Source organism: Ictalurus punctatus, chromosome 14 (assembly GCF_001660625.3).
Source record: "Ictalurus punctatus breed USDA103 chromosome 14, Coco_2.0, whole genome shotgun sequence".
In the NCBI taxonomy this organism is placed as follows: Eukaryota; Metazoa; Chordata; class Actinopteri; order Siluriformes; family Ictaluridae; genus Ictalurus; species Ictalurus punctatus.
This window is the reverse complement of record NC_030429.2, coordinates 22,270,086-22,288,444: the sequence shown is the minus strand read 5'-3', so window position 1 is coordinate 22,288,444 and position 18,359 is coordinate 22,270,086. Positions and strand designations below refer to the sequence as shown.

The window sequence follows — 18,359 nt, the reverse complement described above, 5'->3', positions numbered from 1 at the left end:
CACAGCCCACTGCAGGTCTCCCCACAGATCTTTGATTGGATTTAGGTCTGGGCCGTGGTTGGGCCGTTTCAAAACCTTGAACTTGTATTGGTGAAGCCATTCCTTGGTTGATCTGGAGGTTTGCTTTGGGTCGTTGTCATGCTGAAAGGTGAAATCGCTCTTCATTTTAAGTGAACCTTAAGGTTTTGTGCCAAAATTGACTGGTATTGACTGGAAAAACCAGCCACAAAGTATGATGCTGCCACCACCATGCTTCACCATGGGGACGGTCTTCTTTTGTTGACGTGCTGTGGTTTTTTTTTTTTGGTGCCAAATATATTTTAGTATTATGGCCAAAAAGTTCAACTTTGCTCTCATCAGACCATAACACCTTCACATGTGTTTTTTTTTGTTGTTTTTTTTGCAGATTGGATGTATTTTGTATTTATTTTTTTTGGTTAAAAAAGGCTTTCATCTTGCCACCCTACCCCATAGCCTAGACATATGAAGAATCCGAGAGATTGTTGTCACATGTAGGGAGCAACCAGTACAATTTCTTTTAATGTTGCTGTAGGCGACCTTTCTGTATCGTAACCTTTCTGACCACTTTTCTCCTGGTCTTCTCATCAATTTTCCATGGACGTCCTGTTCTCATTAGTGTCACCGTCGTGCCATATTTTCTCCACGTGTTGATTATTGTCTTCACAGTGCTCCATGGTATATCCGATGCCTTGGGAAAAAAAATTTGTAACCCTCTCCTGATTGATATTTTTAAACAACGAGATCCCGTACCTGCTTTCTAAGCTCTTTGGCTTTTCCAGTTGAATGTTACCAAGGGAATGTCAGGAAAATCCTACATAAACAGCTGTACTTTATTTCCTTGCGATCAGTCACTTTAATTGATAGCAGGTGTGTATACACTAATTATTATTCAACATGAGTTTTAATGTGATTGGTTGATTCTCAACACTGTACCTTTCCCAATTATATATATATATATATATATATATATAAAAGGGTGTGCACACTTATATAAGCTGGGTATTGGAAGTGTGTCTAAAGTGTCTGTAGTGTATGAATGGGTGTGTGAGTGCGTATGTGATTGTGCCCTGCAATGGACTGGCACCCTGTCCAGGGTGTACCCCGCCCTGTGCCTGATGTTCCCTGGGATAGGCTCCAGTTCCCCCGCGACCCTGAAGAAGGAGTAAAGCGGTAGAAGATGGATGGATGGATGGTATTGGAAGTGTATTTGTTATTGTTGTTGTTTTTGTTGTTTTCTCCCCCAAAAAGATTTCCAGGTGTTTATCACTTGATATTGATCTTCTGCAATTTCACAATAAAGGTGAAAAAGACATCACAGGTTGACATTTTGACATCACAAAAACCTGCCATTTCAACAAGGGTGTGAAGACTTTTTAATACACACACACACACACACACACACACACACACACACACACCTCCTCCCTACATCTATGCACTACACTGTAGGGAAACAGTGTCTCCTTATGCACCCTGTAATATGTTCTGAAGGACACACGAAAAACTTTTTTTTTGTTTCAGTGTGTGTAATGCTTTCATGTCACCAGAAGGGGGAGCACTCAAGTCTTCAGTATTTCCAGGGCCTCGCTGTGTGTGTGTGTGTGTGTCTGTATGTCTCTGTGTCCCCGTTCTCGGAGCCGTCCACATCTCTTCTCTTCTCTCTCCCGCCCACCGTGCGCTCAATAAATTGAATTTGCCGGGAGAGACGGAGGAAGATGGCGGCCACTGACCGTTCCAGGTCCGAAGCTGCGAAGCAGCGACGGCAGGATCAGCTGCGGCGGTGGCAGGGCTCGGAGACTGACCTCACCGCCGGCGCTGAAACGCGGAGTCGGGCTCTGAAGTCCGCCAAAGTGCGCTTCGCCCAGGGCGCCGTGTTTATGGCCGCCTGCTCGTCCGGGGACCAGGACGAGGTCGCCGAGCTGCTGAGACAGGGAGCGGACATCAACCACGCAAACGTGGACGGGCTCACAGCGCTGCACCAGGTTAGCACGACAACTTCACACAACGCCATTTCCGCCCTCACTGACACGAAGTTACAGAGTTTACCCTGTAAAGAGACTTCTCAGAGCGGGATGTAGCTCCAGCTGGAGCGGGTAGAGCTACAATGTTTCCAAGTGTGTGTGTAGGAGTAGTAGCTTAGAGTCTGAGGAAACACAGAACACTTGTTGAACGTCGCTTCTGTGTTACTCTTCAGCACAATAGTGAGGAGAAGTCAAAAGCTATGTACTGCGAATGTGTTTAAAGTTTAAACCGAGTGAATCCACCCTCAGCACATTCCTGCTCACAGGCCAGAAAACACACTGAAGTCACAAACTAACCCTCTTTCACTCTTCTGTTTGGGGCTTTTTTTTTACTTCCACGAAACAAACTGTATTCATGTCAGACATTTTCTGACTTAAAAAAAAAACAACCTCAAAAGGATAAATACTGAGCTTCTGAGGAGTACTTTTCTTTTTTTGGGGCGGCTGATAAGAATATCTGTTGCACAGGCTGCTCTGTGTTCCTCTGAGAAGAGAAAAAGCCTGAGTAAACCTCCTTTAACATTTATATTAGGATTGAAAAATTGTGTGTGTGTGTTTTTATAACCCGTTCAGTTACCATCCTGAGCAGTCTAAAAGTGCGGTTAAGTGAAAAGTCGACCGTGAAACGACTTCACTACGTCGATACTGAATTATTTCTGTTGTGTCCTGTGATTCTGGAGCCGATTTCTAGGTTGGTGTTGTGTTCTTGTTATTCCTGTTCGAAGTCGGAGCTGTGTGCCGCCCTGACGTCACAGGGACGACTGATGCGGCGTTCGAGGCGAGGTCGCAAACTGTAATTCCTCAGGTCCAGCCAGGAAAAGCCACAGAATTCTCGAGCCTCGTAGCTTGACCTTTGAACTCGTCAACTCGTCGACGTCCTGTCAAGTACCGGTTCCTTCCCAGGTTACCGTTTACGAAGAGATACCAAATCGTCCTTCTGTACTTTTAAATGACATTTGTAGTAGTATTAGTTTTAGATTAGTTAACATGCAGTCCTCGGTTCAGTCTTTAACGTTGACCCGACCGAGCGTTGTTTTGAGAAGGTAAACGTTACGACGTTAACGAGCGTTAGCGGGTTGGCTAAATCTGTTGCGTGAATGTCTGAAGGTCATGAGGCCCGTGACTGTAAAAGTGTGTGAAGTAGCTGCCTATGAGCTTTATACGGAGGCCGTGAATGATTCTTTTTCTTTCTATCTTGTTTTCTCGGGATCTGGGCTTAAAGGGGTAGTTCACGCAGAAATGCAAGTTCTGTCATCAGACGCTCACATTCGTGTCGTTTCAAACCCGTAAGACTTTCGTTCGTCTTCGGAACACAAACGAAGAGATTTTTAATTTTTTTTTCTTGAGGAAACCTGGGAGATTTCTGTCCCTCAGTTTACAGCACAAGTAACCAAAATATTCACGCTCAAAAAAAGTCCGTAAAGGCATCGTAAAATTAACCCATCCAGTGGTTTAATCCCAGTTTTATGAAGCGATATGAATGCTGCGTGTGGACGTTACGTTCAGAGGAAGTGTTTACATGGGGACACAAATCTCCCAGGTTTCATTAAAAATGTAATCGTGTGCGTTCCGAAGACGGACGGAAGTCTTACTGGTTTGGAACGACATGAGGTCGAGTAATCGATGACAGAATTTTCATTTTTGGGTGAACTACCCCTTTAATTTTCTCATGATCTCGACTAGGGCTGGGCGATTATATCGATGAAAATATCTATCGTGATAAATGATTTACACGATACACTTTTCTGAGACATCGTTGGTATGATGTATTTATTTTTATTTATTTCTTAAAGTTTCCAATAATTCCAATTTAAATGGTACTGAATGGATGGCGCCGATGTGACGGAATTTTTTAAAAAAAAAACCATAATCGTCTTTGTCGGGAATAAAGAAAAGTTCAGCTTGTTTGTGTGTTTATTTTACTACTGTTTTGCAGACAGTTTGTTCGCGAAATTATATATCGTGATACGCACGGTGTATCGTAGAAACGTCAAGTATCGTGATGTGATATTTTTTGTCATATCGTCCAGCAAGACACGGGCGAAATAGTCATTATTTGCAGTATTCAAATAAGGTGTGTTAAATACAAGTGTTTGTGGTCTACCAGTGACCTGCAACCGCTCTTCGGGACAGAAAGACTCATTTGCACGTTGTATCACGACGGCATTTAAATACCAGCTAACAAACAGTGAATTGTGCAGCGCTGCTGTGGTGGTACTGGTGTGTTGAGCTGGAACAGAGCTCTGCTTTTAGCAGCGGTGATGTCATGGCTGGACAGCGGATAAAGCTAGCTGTACGGAACAAGTTGTCAGTATGGAGTCCCGAGCCAGTCGGGAGGACGGGGTTAGGGAAAAGTAGTGTCAGGGCTGCTCATAAAAGCCACAAAGCAGATTTCATTTGTACAAAGGCCCTGTGTGGTCTAGTCCCAGGCTTGTAGCGGTGTGGAGAGCTGGAGCAGCGTGCACGTCTTGGATATCTCGGGGATGGGAGCTGGTTGATGCTGGCGTCCCAGAGGAGTGTCGCTGCTTGGAAGGTTTCCCCAAAAATTCCTTATATACACTGTGTTTATAAGAGAGCGGCAGTCCATAAGTCAAATGAAAACTGTGTGAGTAGTGTAAGCTAGAGTGATGTGTCCCTTTACTGTGGTGGGGGGGTGAGAGAGAGAGAGAACCATCTCTCTCTCTCTCTCTCTCTCTCTCTCTCTCTCTCTCTCTCTCTCTCTCTCTCTCTCTCTCTCTCTCAGCTCTGCTTCTGGACAGACTCAGTATCACATCCTGTCATACAATTTTCTTCTCATTCTGGACTCTCACACACACATGCACACAGCACATACTGTACTCTCTGTTGCATCCCAGGAGTCCCGTCGTAATGTAAACACGACTCCTGTCCACCAGCAGACGGAGATGAGCCTCTGATTACACTCCGACGTTCTCGCCTACTGTAAAAGCTTCTCGAGGAGACTCTTTAAGTTCACTCCACTAACCTACGAGCTCCGACGGATAACCGGTCACAGCTGAGCCGAACCCAGCTGTCGTCAGCCATGTTCGTTTGACACTGAAAAAAAATTGCTTGGGTTCGTGAGCATAATATGAAAGTGTGCGGTGTTCTATTATGGGGGGGGGGGGACCTCGTAGCGTGGAGGTTTGATGACTAAAATATAATCCAGGACCAAAAAAAATGTACATTTATTCATTCAGCAGACGCTTTTATCCAAAGCGACTTACAAATACAAGCAAAGTGCGCAGAGTAGAGGTGTAAGATTTTATTTATTTATTTATTTATTTAAAGGATAGTGTGGGGTTAGTTACCTGCTAGCGGAAGAGGTTTGTCTTTAGCTGTTTTTTTGTTGTTGTTGTTGTTGTTGTTGTTGTTGTTTTTTCAGTGTTGGTTAGGATTGTATAAACGTTACAGTGTGGCCCGAGCGTTAAAACAGGAACAGCGGTAAATCTGAACCTCTCGGATCCCGATCACGTATATGATTTCTGTTTTGCTGAAATGCATCGCTGCCTTACGCCAATGTTACGCCAATGGTGCCAATGCGCCATTGCCTTACGCCAATATGGGGACCGTGTTTGTCTGCGCTACGTCGGTTGCGGCTCCGTCAGTGGATGTTGGTGGACGTCCACTTCTCGGTCGGTCCGCGACACTCCCAGTCTTTTTGAATTTTATAAGTTTGGCAACAGTGTCGTGTGTGTGATGTGCTTTCCCGTGTTTCCTGTTAAAGTCCATCGCAACCTTGCGACAGCTTCCCGATCCGGCCGTGAGAACGATCTCAATACGTTCTTCTTTTCTCAAAGGCGTTCGTAAAGGCTATCTGGCGAAAAAAAAAAATATAATCTCTATAAACCAAGTCTGAAAAAGTGTTCATTTCCACGGTGTATGGGGACTTTTGGAACACCGTGTGTTTTGCTTAATAATTGTACTCATGCGGATTGTAATGAATAAAACACGACACGGTGGCGTGTCGCATCCCAGCATGAAGCGGAGGTACCATTTCCACGCTGAAGTCGCTTATGGTTTATTATCCAACAGTTAATTCTGGTGCTCTAATTTGATCGGTCGAGCAGTTTTCCCAAGCGTGTGCATCACTCCGCTTGTCCGTGCTCACCGCATACAATTCCACTTCCTGGTTTGAAACCGTTACTACAGTAGTGTCCGTGACATCATCAGCCGAACTGGCACACGATATTTTACAGGAATATAACTTCCGACTTTAAGGATCAGTCCGTACGAGGTTCATGGAGTTGCGTGTAAAAATGCAAAGTGCAAAGTTTTTTATTTATTTATTTTTTGCAGAAAACTACTTGAATTGGCGAAATCGCAGTAGTTTTGCGCGGTCTTTCGCAGTGATGTTTGTTGGTAAACGAGACCTTTTAGCTGTCCTCGTGTCCGACGCACGTGAATCGAAGAGGGCTTCGGACAAACGCGCGTCGTGGCGACGTCATGTGGCGCGTCGTGGCGACGTCATGTGGCGCGTCGTGGCGACGTCATGTGGCGCGCCTCGTCCCAAACATGAGGAAAATCCGCAGCGATTTCAAACAATTCCGAGCCCCTCGGAATATCGCGGCGTTTGCTTGCGTCCGTTTCCGCAAGGGACCGAAAGGGCATCGGATGAAGATGAAATGGAAGGGACGCCAATGTTGGCAGAAACACTTTTAACGGGAACGTACACACAGATGCCTGGCCCACGTGTTACGACGTGAGCGCGCCGTCTTCGGGATCTGTTTCCGGTAGCCGAGCAAAAACAAACAACGTTTGGTCCATATCGTGTCCGGAATGTTACTTCCTCCACGTCCGTTTGTTGTTTCTAGAGCCGTCGTGTAAGCGCATTATTGCACTCGGACCGTGATTAGCTATGGTACTCGTTCTGCAGGTTCATGCCTACGCCGGATCCCAGCCGTGCTGATATTCAGTTTAACCTCACTCTTGCGAGTGTGTGTGTATCGCTTAAACTAACAGCACGTCCCGGAGTGTTTTATTCCTCTTGTACCACAGCAGCCATTTTAAAGTTCATTATTTTTTATTGGGTGTAGTAGAATAAGTTAACATGCTTTAATGTTTAACTAACACTATTTTTTCACGTCTATTCCCAGTCCGAGTGAGTTCCGGTTTCTCCAAAGCCCCTCCTTCCGAAAAGCCCAGAGTGCCCTGATTGGCCAGCTGACCTGTTGTGTTGTGATTGGCCAAAAACCTCAAGCGTGTGTCAGAAATGTAACTTGGCCAGTAACCATAATCGTGAGCTTCAGCTTCTAAAGCAATTATAAACACCGTTAATAACGTCGTCGGTGTCCTGAAGTGACATTAAAAAAAATCTGTTTAAAAAAAATTTAATATAAAAATGTAAAAAAAAAATTTTTTTTAAAAACGATGGCGGCATTATTCTGATGTTTCAAATTGTGACTTAGACGTTTGCGGAATTAACATCTGGACTTGGATCCAGGCGTTTTAGACGGGTCTGGACCAGTGCTCTCTGTTCGATAGAATAAATCCCTTTGTGGGAGACGACGAGCTTTTGTAACTTTGCAGATGGTATACATGCACAAACCGATACGTTACACACTAAAGGAAAAGGAAACCATTGAAAAGCATCAGACCGCTTTAAAAATCCAATTTTAAAGTGATGCAATACTTTTTGTTGTTGTTGTTGGTTTGTTTAGTTTAGTTTTTTGTTTATAGTTTGTAACGTGGAGTGTCCATGAAACGTGTTGTTTTCCGTTCTCGCCTGCGAAATGTAGACCTTCTTGAAGCTGTTTCTGCATCAGGAAAGCTACCTCAGGCTGACGCTGGAGACTCCTTCCAAAAATGTTCTCAGAAAACGTCACCATTTTAATACGAATGATACAAATTACAACGACGCACATTTGAAAAGCTTGTTTATTTATGTAGTTATCCGCTATACAAGTCCATGTGAGTGAGTTGTTGTTTCTTCTTCTTCTTCTTCTTCTTCTTATTATTATTATTATTATTACTATAGAAAGGATAACGTATTCGAACATCAGAGCTATTTCAGATTCAAGAACTCAGCAGCTGAGTGCTGTAAGTTTCTGGGCCGTACACGAACACAAACGATTTAACCAGCAGTTTGAGAATTTATCAGTCCTTTGTGAAAGACACACACACACACACACACACACACACACACACACACACAACCCCAGCCGAGACAGTAGTACGCTGTATAAACGCAGGATTTTTTTTTTTTTTTACCTCGAGATGTCTGAAAGTTGCATCTGTAACGTTCCGAAAGCCACTACGCTAAACAGACCGGGAACATTCCAGCGTCAGTCTATAGAGCGCCGTGTGCGTCGGTACGACGTCTGCGTAAAGGTTCGTTTACTTTTCAAAACTTTCTCAGTGTGTAACGCTCCAGAGTGCGTCCGCTGGAAGAGGAAATGCTAATTGGCCGTGCCGTTGTATGAATGAACACGGTGGGAATTCTGCCACACAGGAAGCCGGAGCCAGGCCTGCGCCGGCTCTAATCTAGTTAACGTAATGAAAAGCAGGAATGCATTTACGTTCCCTGTAGCGAGTTCTTAAAGCGTAACTCCACGAGCAGTGCTCATGCGCGGAAAGCTGTAAACGACGACTCCAGAGTGCTGCACCGATACAGCGGAGTTCTTCGACGATCCCCGTTTGGAAGGAAGCAGTGGTCAGGACACCGGGTGAGTCATGGGATTGTGTTGATGGAACAGCTGAGGGTTAAAAAGCCCAAAAGTGGCAGCTTGCGCTCGGGGAACTGACCTCTCAACCTTCTGATCAGGAGCCCAGAGATTTTACTACTGGCTAGTCTTCTACTTAGAGTCGTTTTAAATGGATTTATTATCGATTAACGAGGAGTGTCCGAACCTGGCTGCACTCACTGGGCCAAATTGACGAAATATTAATTACAATTCAAATTCTTTTAATACATGGCTGAAGTCTTATTTGGCAGCAGGTGAACAGTCAGATCTCGAAGTTGACGTGTTGGAAGCAGGAAAAATGGGCACGCGACTTTGACAAGGGATAAATTGTGATGGTTAGACCACCGGGTCAGAGCATTTCTAGAACACCAGGTCTCGTGGGGAGTTCCTGGTATGCAGTGGTTAGCACCGAACTAAAGTGGTCGAAGGAAGGACAGTCGGTGAACCCGCAACAGTGTCATGGTCACCCAAGGCTCATTGACGTGTGTGGGGAGTGAAAGCTAGCCCGTCTGGTCCGATCCAACAGAAGAGCTACTGTAGCAGAAACGGCTGAAAAAGTTCCTACTGGCTATGATGGAAGGGATTCAGAACACATCCAGCTTGCTACGTATGGCGCTACGTAGCTGCAGACCGGATACAGAGCGCCCATGCTGACCCCGTCCACCACTGAAAGCACCTACAATGGGCACGTGAGCATCAGAACTGGACCATGGAGCAATGGAAGACGTTTCAATTACATTTTCTTTTACATCATGTGGATAGCAAGGTGCGTGTGCGTCTCTTACCTGGGGAAGAGATGGCACCAGGATGCACTATGGGAAGAAGGCAAGCTGGTGGAGGCAGTGTGACGTTCTGCTGGGAAACCTTGGGTCCTGGCATTCATATGGATGTTACCTTGACACGTACCACCTACCTAAACATTGTTACAGACCAAGTACACCCCTTCATGGCAATAATATTCCCTAATAGCAGCGGCCTCTTTCAGCAGGATAATGCGTCCTGACACCCTGCAGAAACGTTCAGGAACGGTTTGAGTAACATGACGAAAGAGTTCAAGGTGTTGACTCGGCCTCCAAATTCCCCAGATCTCAATCCGATCGAGCGTCTGCGAGATGTTCTGGACAAACAAGTCCGATCCACGGAAGCCCCACCTCGCAACTTGCAGGACTTAAAGAATCTCCTGCTAACGTCTTGGTACCAGATACAGTACCCCAGCACACCTTCAGAGGTCTCGTGGAGTCCATGCCTCGACCGCTCAGAGCTGTTTGAGTAGCGCATGGTAGATCTACACAATACACTCTTCTACATGTTAATTTTTGTTTCCTGTGTCCATAAAAGTCCTCTTATTCTTCATCTGATCAGGCTTGTGGTCTCGGCGATGGTCTTGTAGAGACGTGTGAATGAACGAATGGATAAACGACAGCGTCCTTTCATTTTCTTAACGTGTTGTGTACATGTTTATCCTAATGCATAAACATGGAAAATGAAACCGTGGTCTGCTCCTCTCAGTGAAATAGTTTAGCAAGTTCGGTCTTTCTTTATAAAGAATCCGTGTTTTTAGGAAGTTCGAGTGGTTTTATTGTCATTTCAGCCATATACACCGGTACAGTACACCGTGAAACGAAAACTACGTTCCTCCAGGATCAACATAAAACACGCACTAACCACATGAGACGAGACAGAACTAAATAAGATCTACACGTTCTACACAAAGTGTACGTGGAGACGTGTGCTAACAACACAAGACGGTACTGTGAGTACTAAAACAGGACAATAGGGACAGTAAGAGACAGTGTAGCGCCGAACAGTACACAGTTCTAGTGTAGAAGTGTCCGATATAACAGGTAGTGCAGAAGAATAACAATATAATTTAAAAATAGTACAAATGTAAACATAACATGCTATGACTTAGTCTTCAGGAGATTAGCTTATACCATATATGGACATAGTTATTGCAGTAGCAGCCAGGTAAAGAGTATAATAGTGACAAGAAATAAATACGATATTAATATGAAGTACAGTATCAGCAAAAATGCAACAGGAATGTGCAGATATTGCACTGTGAGTAGGATGATGTTCAGAGTGTGTGTGTGTGTGTGTGTCAGTCCAGTCTCCCAGTCTGATGGCTTGAGGGAAGAAGCTGTTACACGGTCTGGCCGTGAGGCCCCAGCGCTCCGGTACCGTTTTCCAGACGGCAGCAGGGTGAAGAGTGTGTGAGGGGTGTGTGGGGTCATCAATAATGCTGGTGACTTTAACAGCTGCAGCGTGTGGTGTAAATGTCTGTGATGGAGGGAAGAGAGACCCCAGTGATCTTCTCAGCTGTCCTCACTATCCGCTGCAGGGTCTTGAGATCCGACTCCAAACCGGGCGGTGAGGCAGCTGCTCAGGATGCTGTCTATAGTTCCTCTGTAGAATGTGGTGAGGATGAGGGGTGGGAGATCTAAAAGTAAAAGTAGAGATGCTGCTGGTGTTGAGGGACCAGGTGTGGATCTCCATCAGGTGAACACCAAGGATTTTGGTGCTCTTGATGATCTCCATGGAGGAGCCATTGTTGTTCAGCAGAGAGTGGTCGCTCCATGCTCTTGTGACGTCAACAACCGTCTCTTGTTTTGTCCACGCTCAGAGACAGATTGTTGGCCTCGCCGCCACATCATTCTGCGCCTCAAACCGAGCGTAGAAGTTGTTCAGTGCGTCAGGAAGGGAGGCATCACTGTCACCGGCGGGTGACGTTGTCCTGTAGTTGCTGATGGCCCGGATGCGCCGTGAAGTGACTGTAGATTTTCTTGGCGTGTGCGTGCTTTGCCCCTCTGATGTCTCGGGGCAGTTTGGACCTCGCTGTCCTTGGGGCCACCTTGTCAAATGCCCTGAAGGCGGAGTCTCGGCTCCTCAGCAGTGCACGCACCTCCAGTCATCCACGGCTTCCGGTTGGAGTGTGTAGCGATCGACTTGGAGACGAGGCGTCTCCAAGACAAGTCACTTGAAGTTTAACTCCTAATGTTGAAGAGTCATACAAGCTCTGCGAAAAGTTCAAAAGCCTCTTGCTTTCATATAAATGAGTTATAGTGATCCTGTATAGTTTTCCTCAAGCACAGTAAGAACCGCAACATCTTCGTTAATCGTAGTGAAGTTATCTTCAGTAAGCTCTTTATCCTGCTCATGGTGCACTTTCATACCTTACCGTTTACGTCCCGCCCCCTTGTTTTTGACTGACAGCTAAGATCCCGCTCCTGTTCTGAGAGCGTGACGGCTCAGGGCTTTGTGAAATTCGTTTCCAATGAAGTATAACAAGCCCTCAGGCCTCTGTCTCTGCACAGAGCAGGTTTTTATGGAAGTAAAGGTGCAGTAGTCGTTTTTGTTTTTTTTCTTTCGTGTACTGATAACTGGGAAGATATTTACACCATGATCAAAATATTGGTTTAAGCCGTGACCTCAGCACAAGTGTAATAAAGTGACTGAGAATCCCTGTTTGGAAAACTGACTGGCCTCCTGTAGTCTATATAATGACACAGGTCACCGTAGTTCCTGGAGATCGGAGCAGGTTTCGGGATTGGCTCAAGGAGTTGAAGGGAAAAACTCAGTCGTCGAATAATAAATGTCCGAGACCCAATCTTGATAAAAATAAAAAAAACTAAACTTACCTAATGCACCATTTAAAGCAAACCCTCGACATTTATTTACTCTCCTAATTCTTTCCGACGTGATATTCAACCTTTTGAGGTCATGCCGGTGTGTTCTAATATCGTTCGCCTTATATACAGGCAGGTCCATAAGTATTTGGACAGTGACGCAATTGCCGTACGTTCGCCTCTGTACAGCGCCACAGTGGATTTGAAATAAAGAAATCAAGATGTGATCGAAGTGTAGACTTTCAGCTTTAATTCACGGGGTTTAACAGAAACACTGCATGAATTGTTTAGGAATTACAGCCATTTTTTTCATAGGCCCTCCATTTTCACAGGCTCAAAAGTATTTGGACAAACTAATTTAATTATAAATCTAAGTATTATTTGTAATACTTGGATGCAAATCCTTTGTATTCAATGTCTGCCTGAAGTCTGGAACCCTTGGACATCACCGAATGCTGAGTTTCCTCTCTTGAGATGCTTTGCCAGGCCTTTAGTGCAGCTGCCTTCTGTTGCTTGTCTGGGGGTCTTTCTGCCTTTAGTCTTGTCTTTAGTAAGTGAAAAGCATGCTCAGTTGGGTTAAAGGTCATCAGACATTTAAGAACATTTCATTTGTTTGCTCTTGGGTTGCTTTCACGATATGTTTTGGGTCATTATCCATCTGTACAGTGAAGCACCGTCCTATCAGTTTTGCAGCATTTGACTGAATCTGTGCAGAAAGTATAACTCTATACACTTCAGAGTTCATCCTTCTACTTCTAACAGCAGTCACATCATCAATAAACTCCAGTGACCCGGTTCCACTGGCAGCCGTACACGCCCATGCCATACCACTGCCTCCACCATGTTTGACAGATGATGTGGTATGCTTTGGACCATGAGCCCTTGCTTTCCTTCTCTATACTCTTCTCTTCCCATCATTCTGGTACAAGTTCTTCTTGGTTTCTTCTGTCCAAAGAGTCTAGTCCAGAACTGGGCAGGCTTTTTTTTTTTTAAAAAAAAGATGTTTTTTAGCAAAGTCTAATCTGGCCTTTCTGATCGTCAGTGTTACCAGTAGTTTGCATCTTGATGTAAACCCTCTGCAGTTACATTCATGAAGGTGTCTGTTGATTGTAGACTTTGACAACGATACCCCTACCTCCTCCAGAGTGTTCTCGACTTGGCTAGATGTTGTGAAGGTGTTTTTCTTCAACAAGGAAAGAATTCTGCAATCATCCACTTTAATTGTGCTCCTTGTTTGTCCTCCCAGGACTTTCAGAGTTGTTGAGCTCGCCAGTGCATTCCTTCTTTTTAAGAATGTACCAAACTGGTGATTTGGCCACTCCTAAAGTTTCTGCCATCTCTCTCATTGGTCCGTTTTGATTTTTCATCCTAATGACGGCCTCCTTCACTTGCTTCGACACCTGTTCGGACCGCGTATTGAGAGTTCCCATGAACAGCTACCGAATGCAAATTCAATGCTTGGAATCAACTCCGGACCTTTTATCTCCTTAATCAGTCATGAAATAACGAGGAAACGGGCCACACCTGGCTTATCAGTCAAGTGTCCAATTACTTTTGAGCCTGTGAAGACGGAGGTGGGGGTAATGGATGTAATTTCTAAACGGTTAATGCAGTATTTTTGTTAAACCCCTTGAATTAAAGCTGAAAGTCTACACTTCAATCACATCTTGAATTTGCATCTTCATTTCAAATCCTGTGTGTGTGTGTGTGTGTGTGTGTGTGTGTGTGTGTGTGTGTGTGTGTGTGTAAATTTAAATCCTTTTATTGACCTCCTGTATTTATACTGGCACTCGTCGTAGACGAGTAACAGACTTCAGATGCAAATGCCACATCTGGAACCAACTCCAGCCCTTTTATGAGCTTTCTCCCGCATGCACCGCTGAATCAGAGACGCGACTTGTCCAAAAATCGTCCCGTTACTTCTGACTTTCCAAAACCGGAGGAGGGCGCATAAAAAAGGGCTATAATTTGTGCAGTGTGCACTGCCATAAATACCCTCAAATTAAAGCTGATAGTCTGCACTTTAACATCAGTCACCATTTCATTCTAAACCCCAACGTACTGCCGAAACAATAGCTCGCGTCGGTGTGGAGTCACCGCAGAACTGTACCCGGGGGAGAGACGCCTGAAAACACGGCCGCTCGTACTCGCGCACGGCCTCGTGATCGTCGCTAGCGAGACGTTTCGGCGGTCGCAGGTTCTCTTGGACCGGTTTCGTTGGGTTTCTGTTCTCCGTCGGACGTGTGGTCCTAATGAATGTAGGAGGAGATGAAAACATTCTGGGTGCTATGAGGAAACGATCTTACTGGCATGCCACCGCACGAAGGAAGTAGCGCACGCGGGCTGGCAGCGACGTGTTACCTTATTTAGTCTGTACAGACGTTTTGACTGTGCTAACCATATCAGTTATTGATTACGAGTTCTGCAGTTTACCGAATATTTGTTGCGACTGGGAGTTCGTCTTTGCTTGTTTATACATAAGTGTGTGTGTGTGTGTGTGTGTGTGTGTGTGTGTGTGTGTGTGGTGAGAGAGAGAGAACGAGAAGTACTTTATTTTGGTACTTTGTCCTCCGCTTTTCTTTACTGTCCATTCCTCGCTGCAGTGTTATTTTCTTGTTGCCCAGCAACAAAGATTAAATATAGGACTATGCACTCCTAATTTTCCATCTCTTCGCTCCAATGTCTCTCATTCATTTTCTCTGTCTCTTCTCACACGCGCACACACACACACACACACATACACACACGCCCATGGTACTTAGTGTTTTTTCTTTTCTCTTTTTCTTTTTTTGGTGGGGGCAGGGTAAGGATGGAAAAGGGTCGTGGTCCTTCGTTCTCGCAGGGATTTGCAGTGAGAGGATGGAAAACATTCTTCAGGCAGCACAAACGGCTGTTGTCAGAAGTAAAGGCCATTCACTCTGCGTCTCTCGCACACTCGCACTCGCGCACACCACTCGAACAAGCGCACTGAGTGACCCAGTCACACCCTAGTGCAGATATTCCCACCTCCACAGAGCAGTGTGATGATCTGATTGATCTCGTGATCAGATATAGCCCAATACGCTCATCAGAGTTTTTAACCTCCGCTTAGAAGCTTTTGATGTTCCCGTATTTCTAACCTTTTTTATTTTATTGTTCTTTTGTTTTGTAGGATGTTGAATGATTAAACGTTTATCAGTATTTCCATCCGTAATTTTTCCATACCGCTTAACCTACACAGGGTCACGGGGAGCACGGAGCCTATCCCAGGGGCTCATTATATTATATTATATTATATTATATTATATTATATTATAGTATATCATGTTATGTACTGTAGACGATGAGAGATTCAGTCTTCGCAATTTTACGTTGAACATTATTCTAAAATTGTTCCACAAATCGTAGATGCAGTTTTTCACAGATTGGTGAACCTCTGCCCAGCTTTACTTCTGAGAGACCCCGCCTCTCTAACATACTCGTTTTATACCCAATCATCTCACTGACCTGTTCACAACTAACCTCCCGCCGTTTCATTTTACTAACACTTACTTTTCCAGCCTTTTGTTGCCCCCGTCCCAACTTCTTTTGAGACGTGTTGAGGCCATCAAATTCAAAATGACCTTGTTTTTTTTCCCTTCTCCTTAAAACGGTACATTTCTTCAAATTAAACATTTGATCTGTTTTCTATGTTCTGTTGTGACTATCGTACGGCTTTATGAGATTTGCGAATCATAGCATTCTGTGTTTTACATTTTACACAGCGTCCCAACTTTTTTGGAATTGGGGTGGTATGTGTATGTGCGTGTGCGTGTATATGTGTGTATAATGTTACAATATAGATTTTATTTGATGTATATGGAAGTGTCCTGGATAATTTTTGCTGACCCCGATATTGCGTTTACATGCATGTTTGTTTACATGTTTGTTTACATGTTTGTTTACATAAGAATGGATGTCACCATGTCATGTTTGGTGAGTAGAGACGGATACAAATGCAGTTTACGCGTTTTCTCCGAGAGGCTGGCAGACGAACCTGAACGGTGAATCGGTAAACGGAACACGGGCGCAGGTCAGGTGATCAGCGAAGGCAGGGATGATCCAAAATATACAGGCGAGAAACCGGAACTAGATCACTAACACGGAGAACGAAACAAAAGGCTCGGCACCGTCAGGCGGCGAAACTCTGAACCGCACGCCGCCCCCTACGCGAGGGGGAGGGTCCTGACACACCAACGTTTCGCTCGTCGGCTCTAGGGCCGTCGAATTCAAATTCCACCGTGGAATATTCGTCAGATTTCAGATGATGATGCGGCAGATGTGTAGCAAGCACTAGCAGTGATTTTAAGTCAAACATATCGTGACGGACCTCCCGATCGGCCTACAGCGCATGTCTTTGGACCGGAGGAGGAAACCGGAGTCCCCAGAGGAAACCCCTGAAGCTCAGACAGAACATGCAAACTTCACACACACTAACCCTAGTGCTGGTGCTAACCACTAAGCCACTGTGCTTCCTGTTGATCAGAATCTCACGTTTTTAAATGCAGCACTAACGTACGCCATGACGCCCGTTCTGTGTCCTTGAAATGTCTTCGATTATAGTGATATGACCTTTCTGATATCGCGCGCACACGCAATCCCTCTCCCCTCTCTATTGAAGCTGCATGTCCTTTTGTCCTCCATCTTACTTTCTCTCCCTAAAGTGCATGCTGTAAAAGCAGTACTCGGTTAAACTGGATCTTCTTTTATATAAACACTAGTTAAGTCGTCTTCATCTGTCTAGTTTAGCGTAACAAATTCCTCTCTCGCACTCTCTCTCGCGCTCCCTCTTTCCCCCTCTCTCTCTCGGTCTGTGTGTGTGTGAGAGACCCATTGATTGAATCTAAACACATGGTGCATGAGACATTAAAGGGAAAGAGAGAAGCGCTGTTTTGACGTAAGAGTGTGTGTGTGTGTGTGTTGGGGAGCAATCAAAATCTTACAGGCGTTTTAAAGCACCAAACAGGAAGCGTGGAAACGGCAGAACATCCGCCGGAGATCCGGCTCCGTTTCGCTCGCTCGAACGTACACGTCCTCGCCAGTCTTTTAGTCGCGTCTTCCTTTCAGCGAAAGCCTGCGCTGAACCCGTATGTCCGTCACACAAGAATCATCCGACGGCGAAAACCCCGGACGATTTTTTTCCGCGCCGCCCGCTGAAGCGTTCAGGCATTTGAGGATGGGATCTGGGGAGAACTCTGGGGAATTAGCGTAGCGGAAAAACAAGAGGTTCCCATGCTGCCGTTTCGCCCAGCGTTAATCATGAAAACCCCGACGAGTGTATTTGCAGGCATCTCGGGCCAGAGTCTCGCCTCGGCTGATAAGGATAACGGTTAACGTGTATGCTGGGAAAAGTCTTTTAATTCATCCCGCTTAAATGTAATGCTATCACTCTCGTATCACTTTGTCTGAACTCCTGCTTGCTATGGTAGCCATTTCCGCCGTCCTTCAAAGCCGAGTGAAATAAACCCCGTCATGACCGGCGCTGTGTGCTCTCCAGCCCCATGAGCGATAAACCGTTTCCTGAGCTTTCAGGTACCGATGTCGGGTGAGGAGGTCTGGGGCGTTCCAGTTCGTCCCAGAGGTGTTCGGTGAGGTCGAGGTCAGGGTTTGGTCAAGTTCTTCCACTCCATCCTCGGCAAACCGTGTCTTCGTGGAGCTCGCTCCGCGCACAAGGGCGTCGTCACGCAGGAACAGGTTTGGGCCTCTTGGTTCCAGGGAAGAGGAATCGTAACGCTACGGCATACAAAGACATTTCATACAGTCGTGTGGAAACAGTTTGGGGAAGGAACACACAGGGATGAAACGGTCGGGCGTCCACATATTTTTGGCCATGCAGTGCGTTTGACCGGCGTGCCAATTTCTTCTTGATTCATGGGATATGGGTGAAGAAAATGCAAATCATTGTGTGTTTATATCGGCTACTGTTTTGCAAATATTTTGAAAGGTTGCGGTGCAACAAGATGACCTAATCGACAGAGCGAAAGCCAGACACG

At 45.3% G+C, this 18,359-nt stretch overlaps 1 protein-coding gene across 4 annotated transcripts in view; it reads left to right on the top strand.

Moving 5' to 3' along the window:
- The first annotated feature begins 1,595 nt into the window (after window positions 1–1,595).
- The window catches only part of zmp:0000001167 (protein phosphatase 1 regulatory subunit 12A), a 37,325-nt gene continuing 20,561 nt past the window's right edge, over window positions 1,596–18,359 (top strand). For 3 of the 4 annotated variants that reach the window (XM_017484975.3, XM_053685940.1, XM_017484974.3), the window contains exon 1: window positions 1,596–2,003. In XM_017484975.3, the coding sequence (XP_017340464.1) occupies window positions 1,737–2,003 (267 nt within the window). In that variant the 5' untranslated portion in view covers window positions 1,596–1,736. The remainder of the gene's footprint in view (window positions 2,004–18,359) is intronic. The other variant, XM_017484972.3, reaches the window with a different exon arrangement.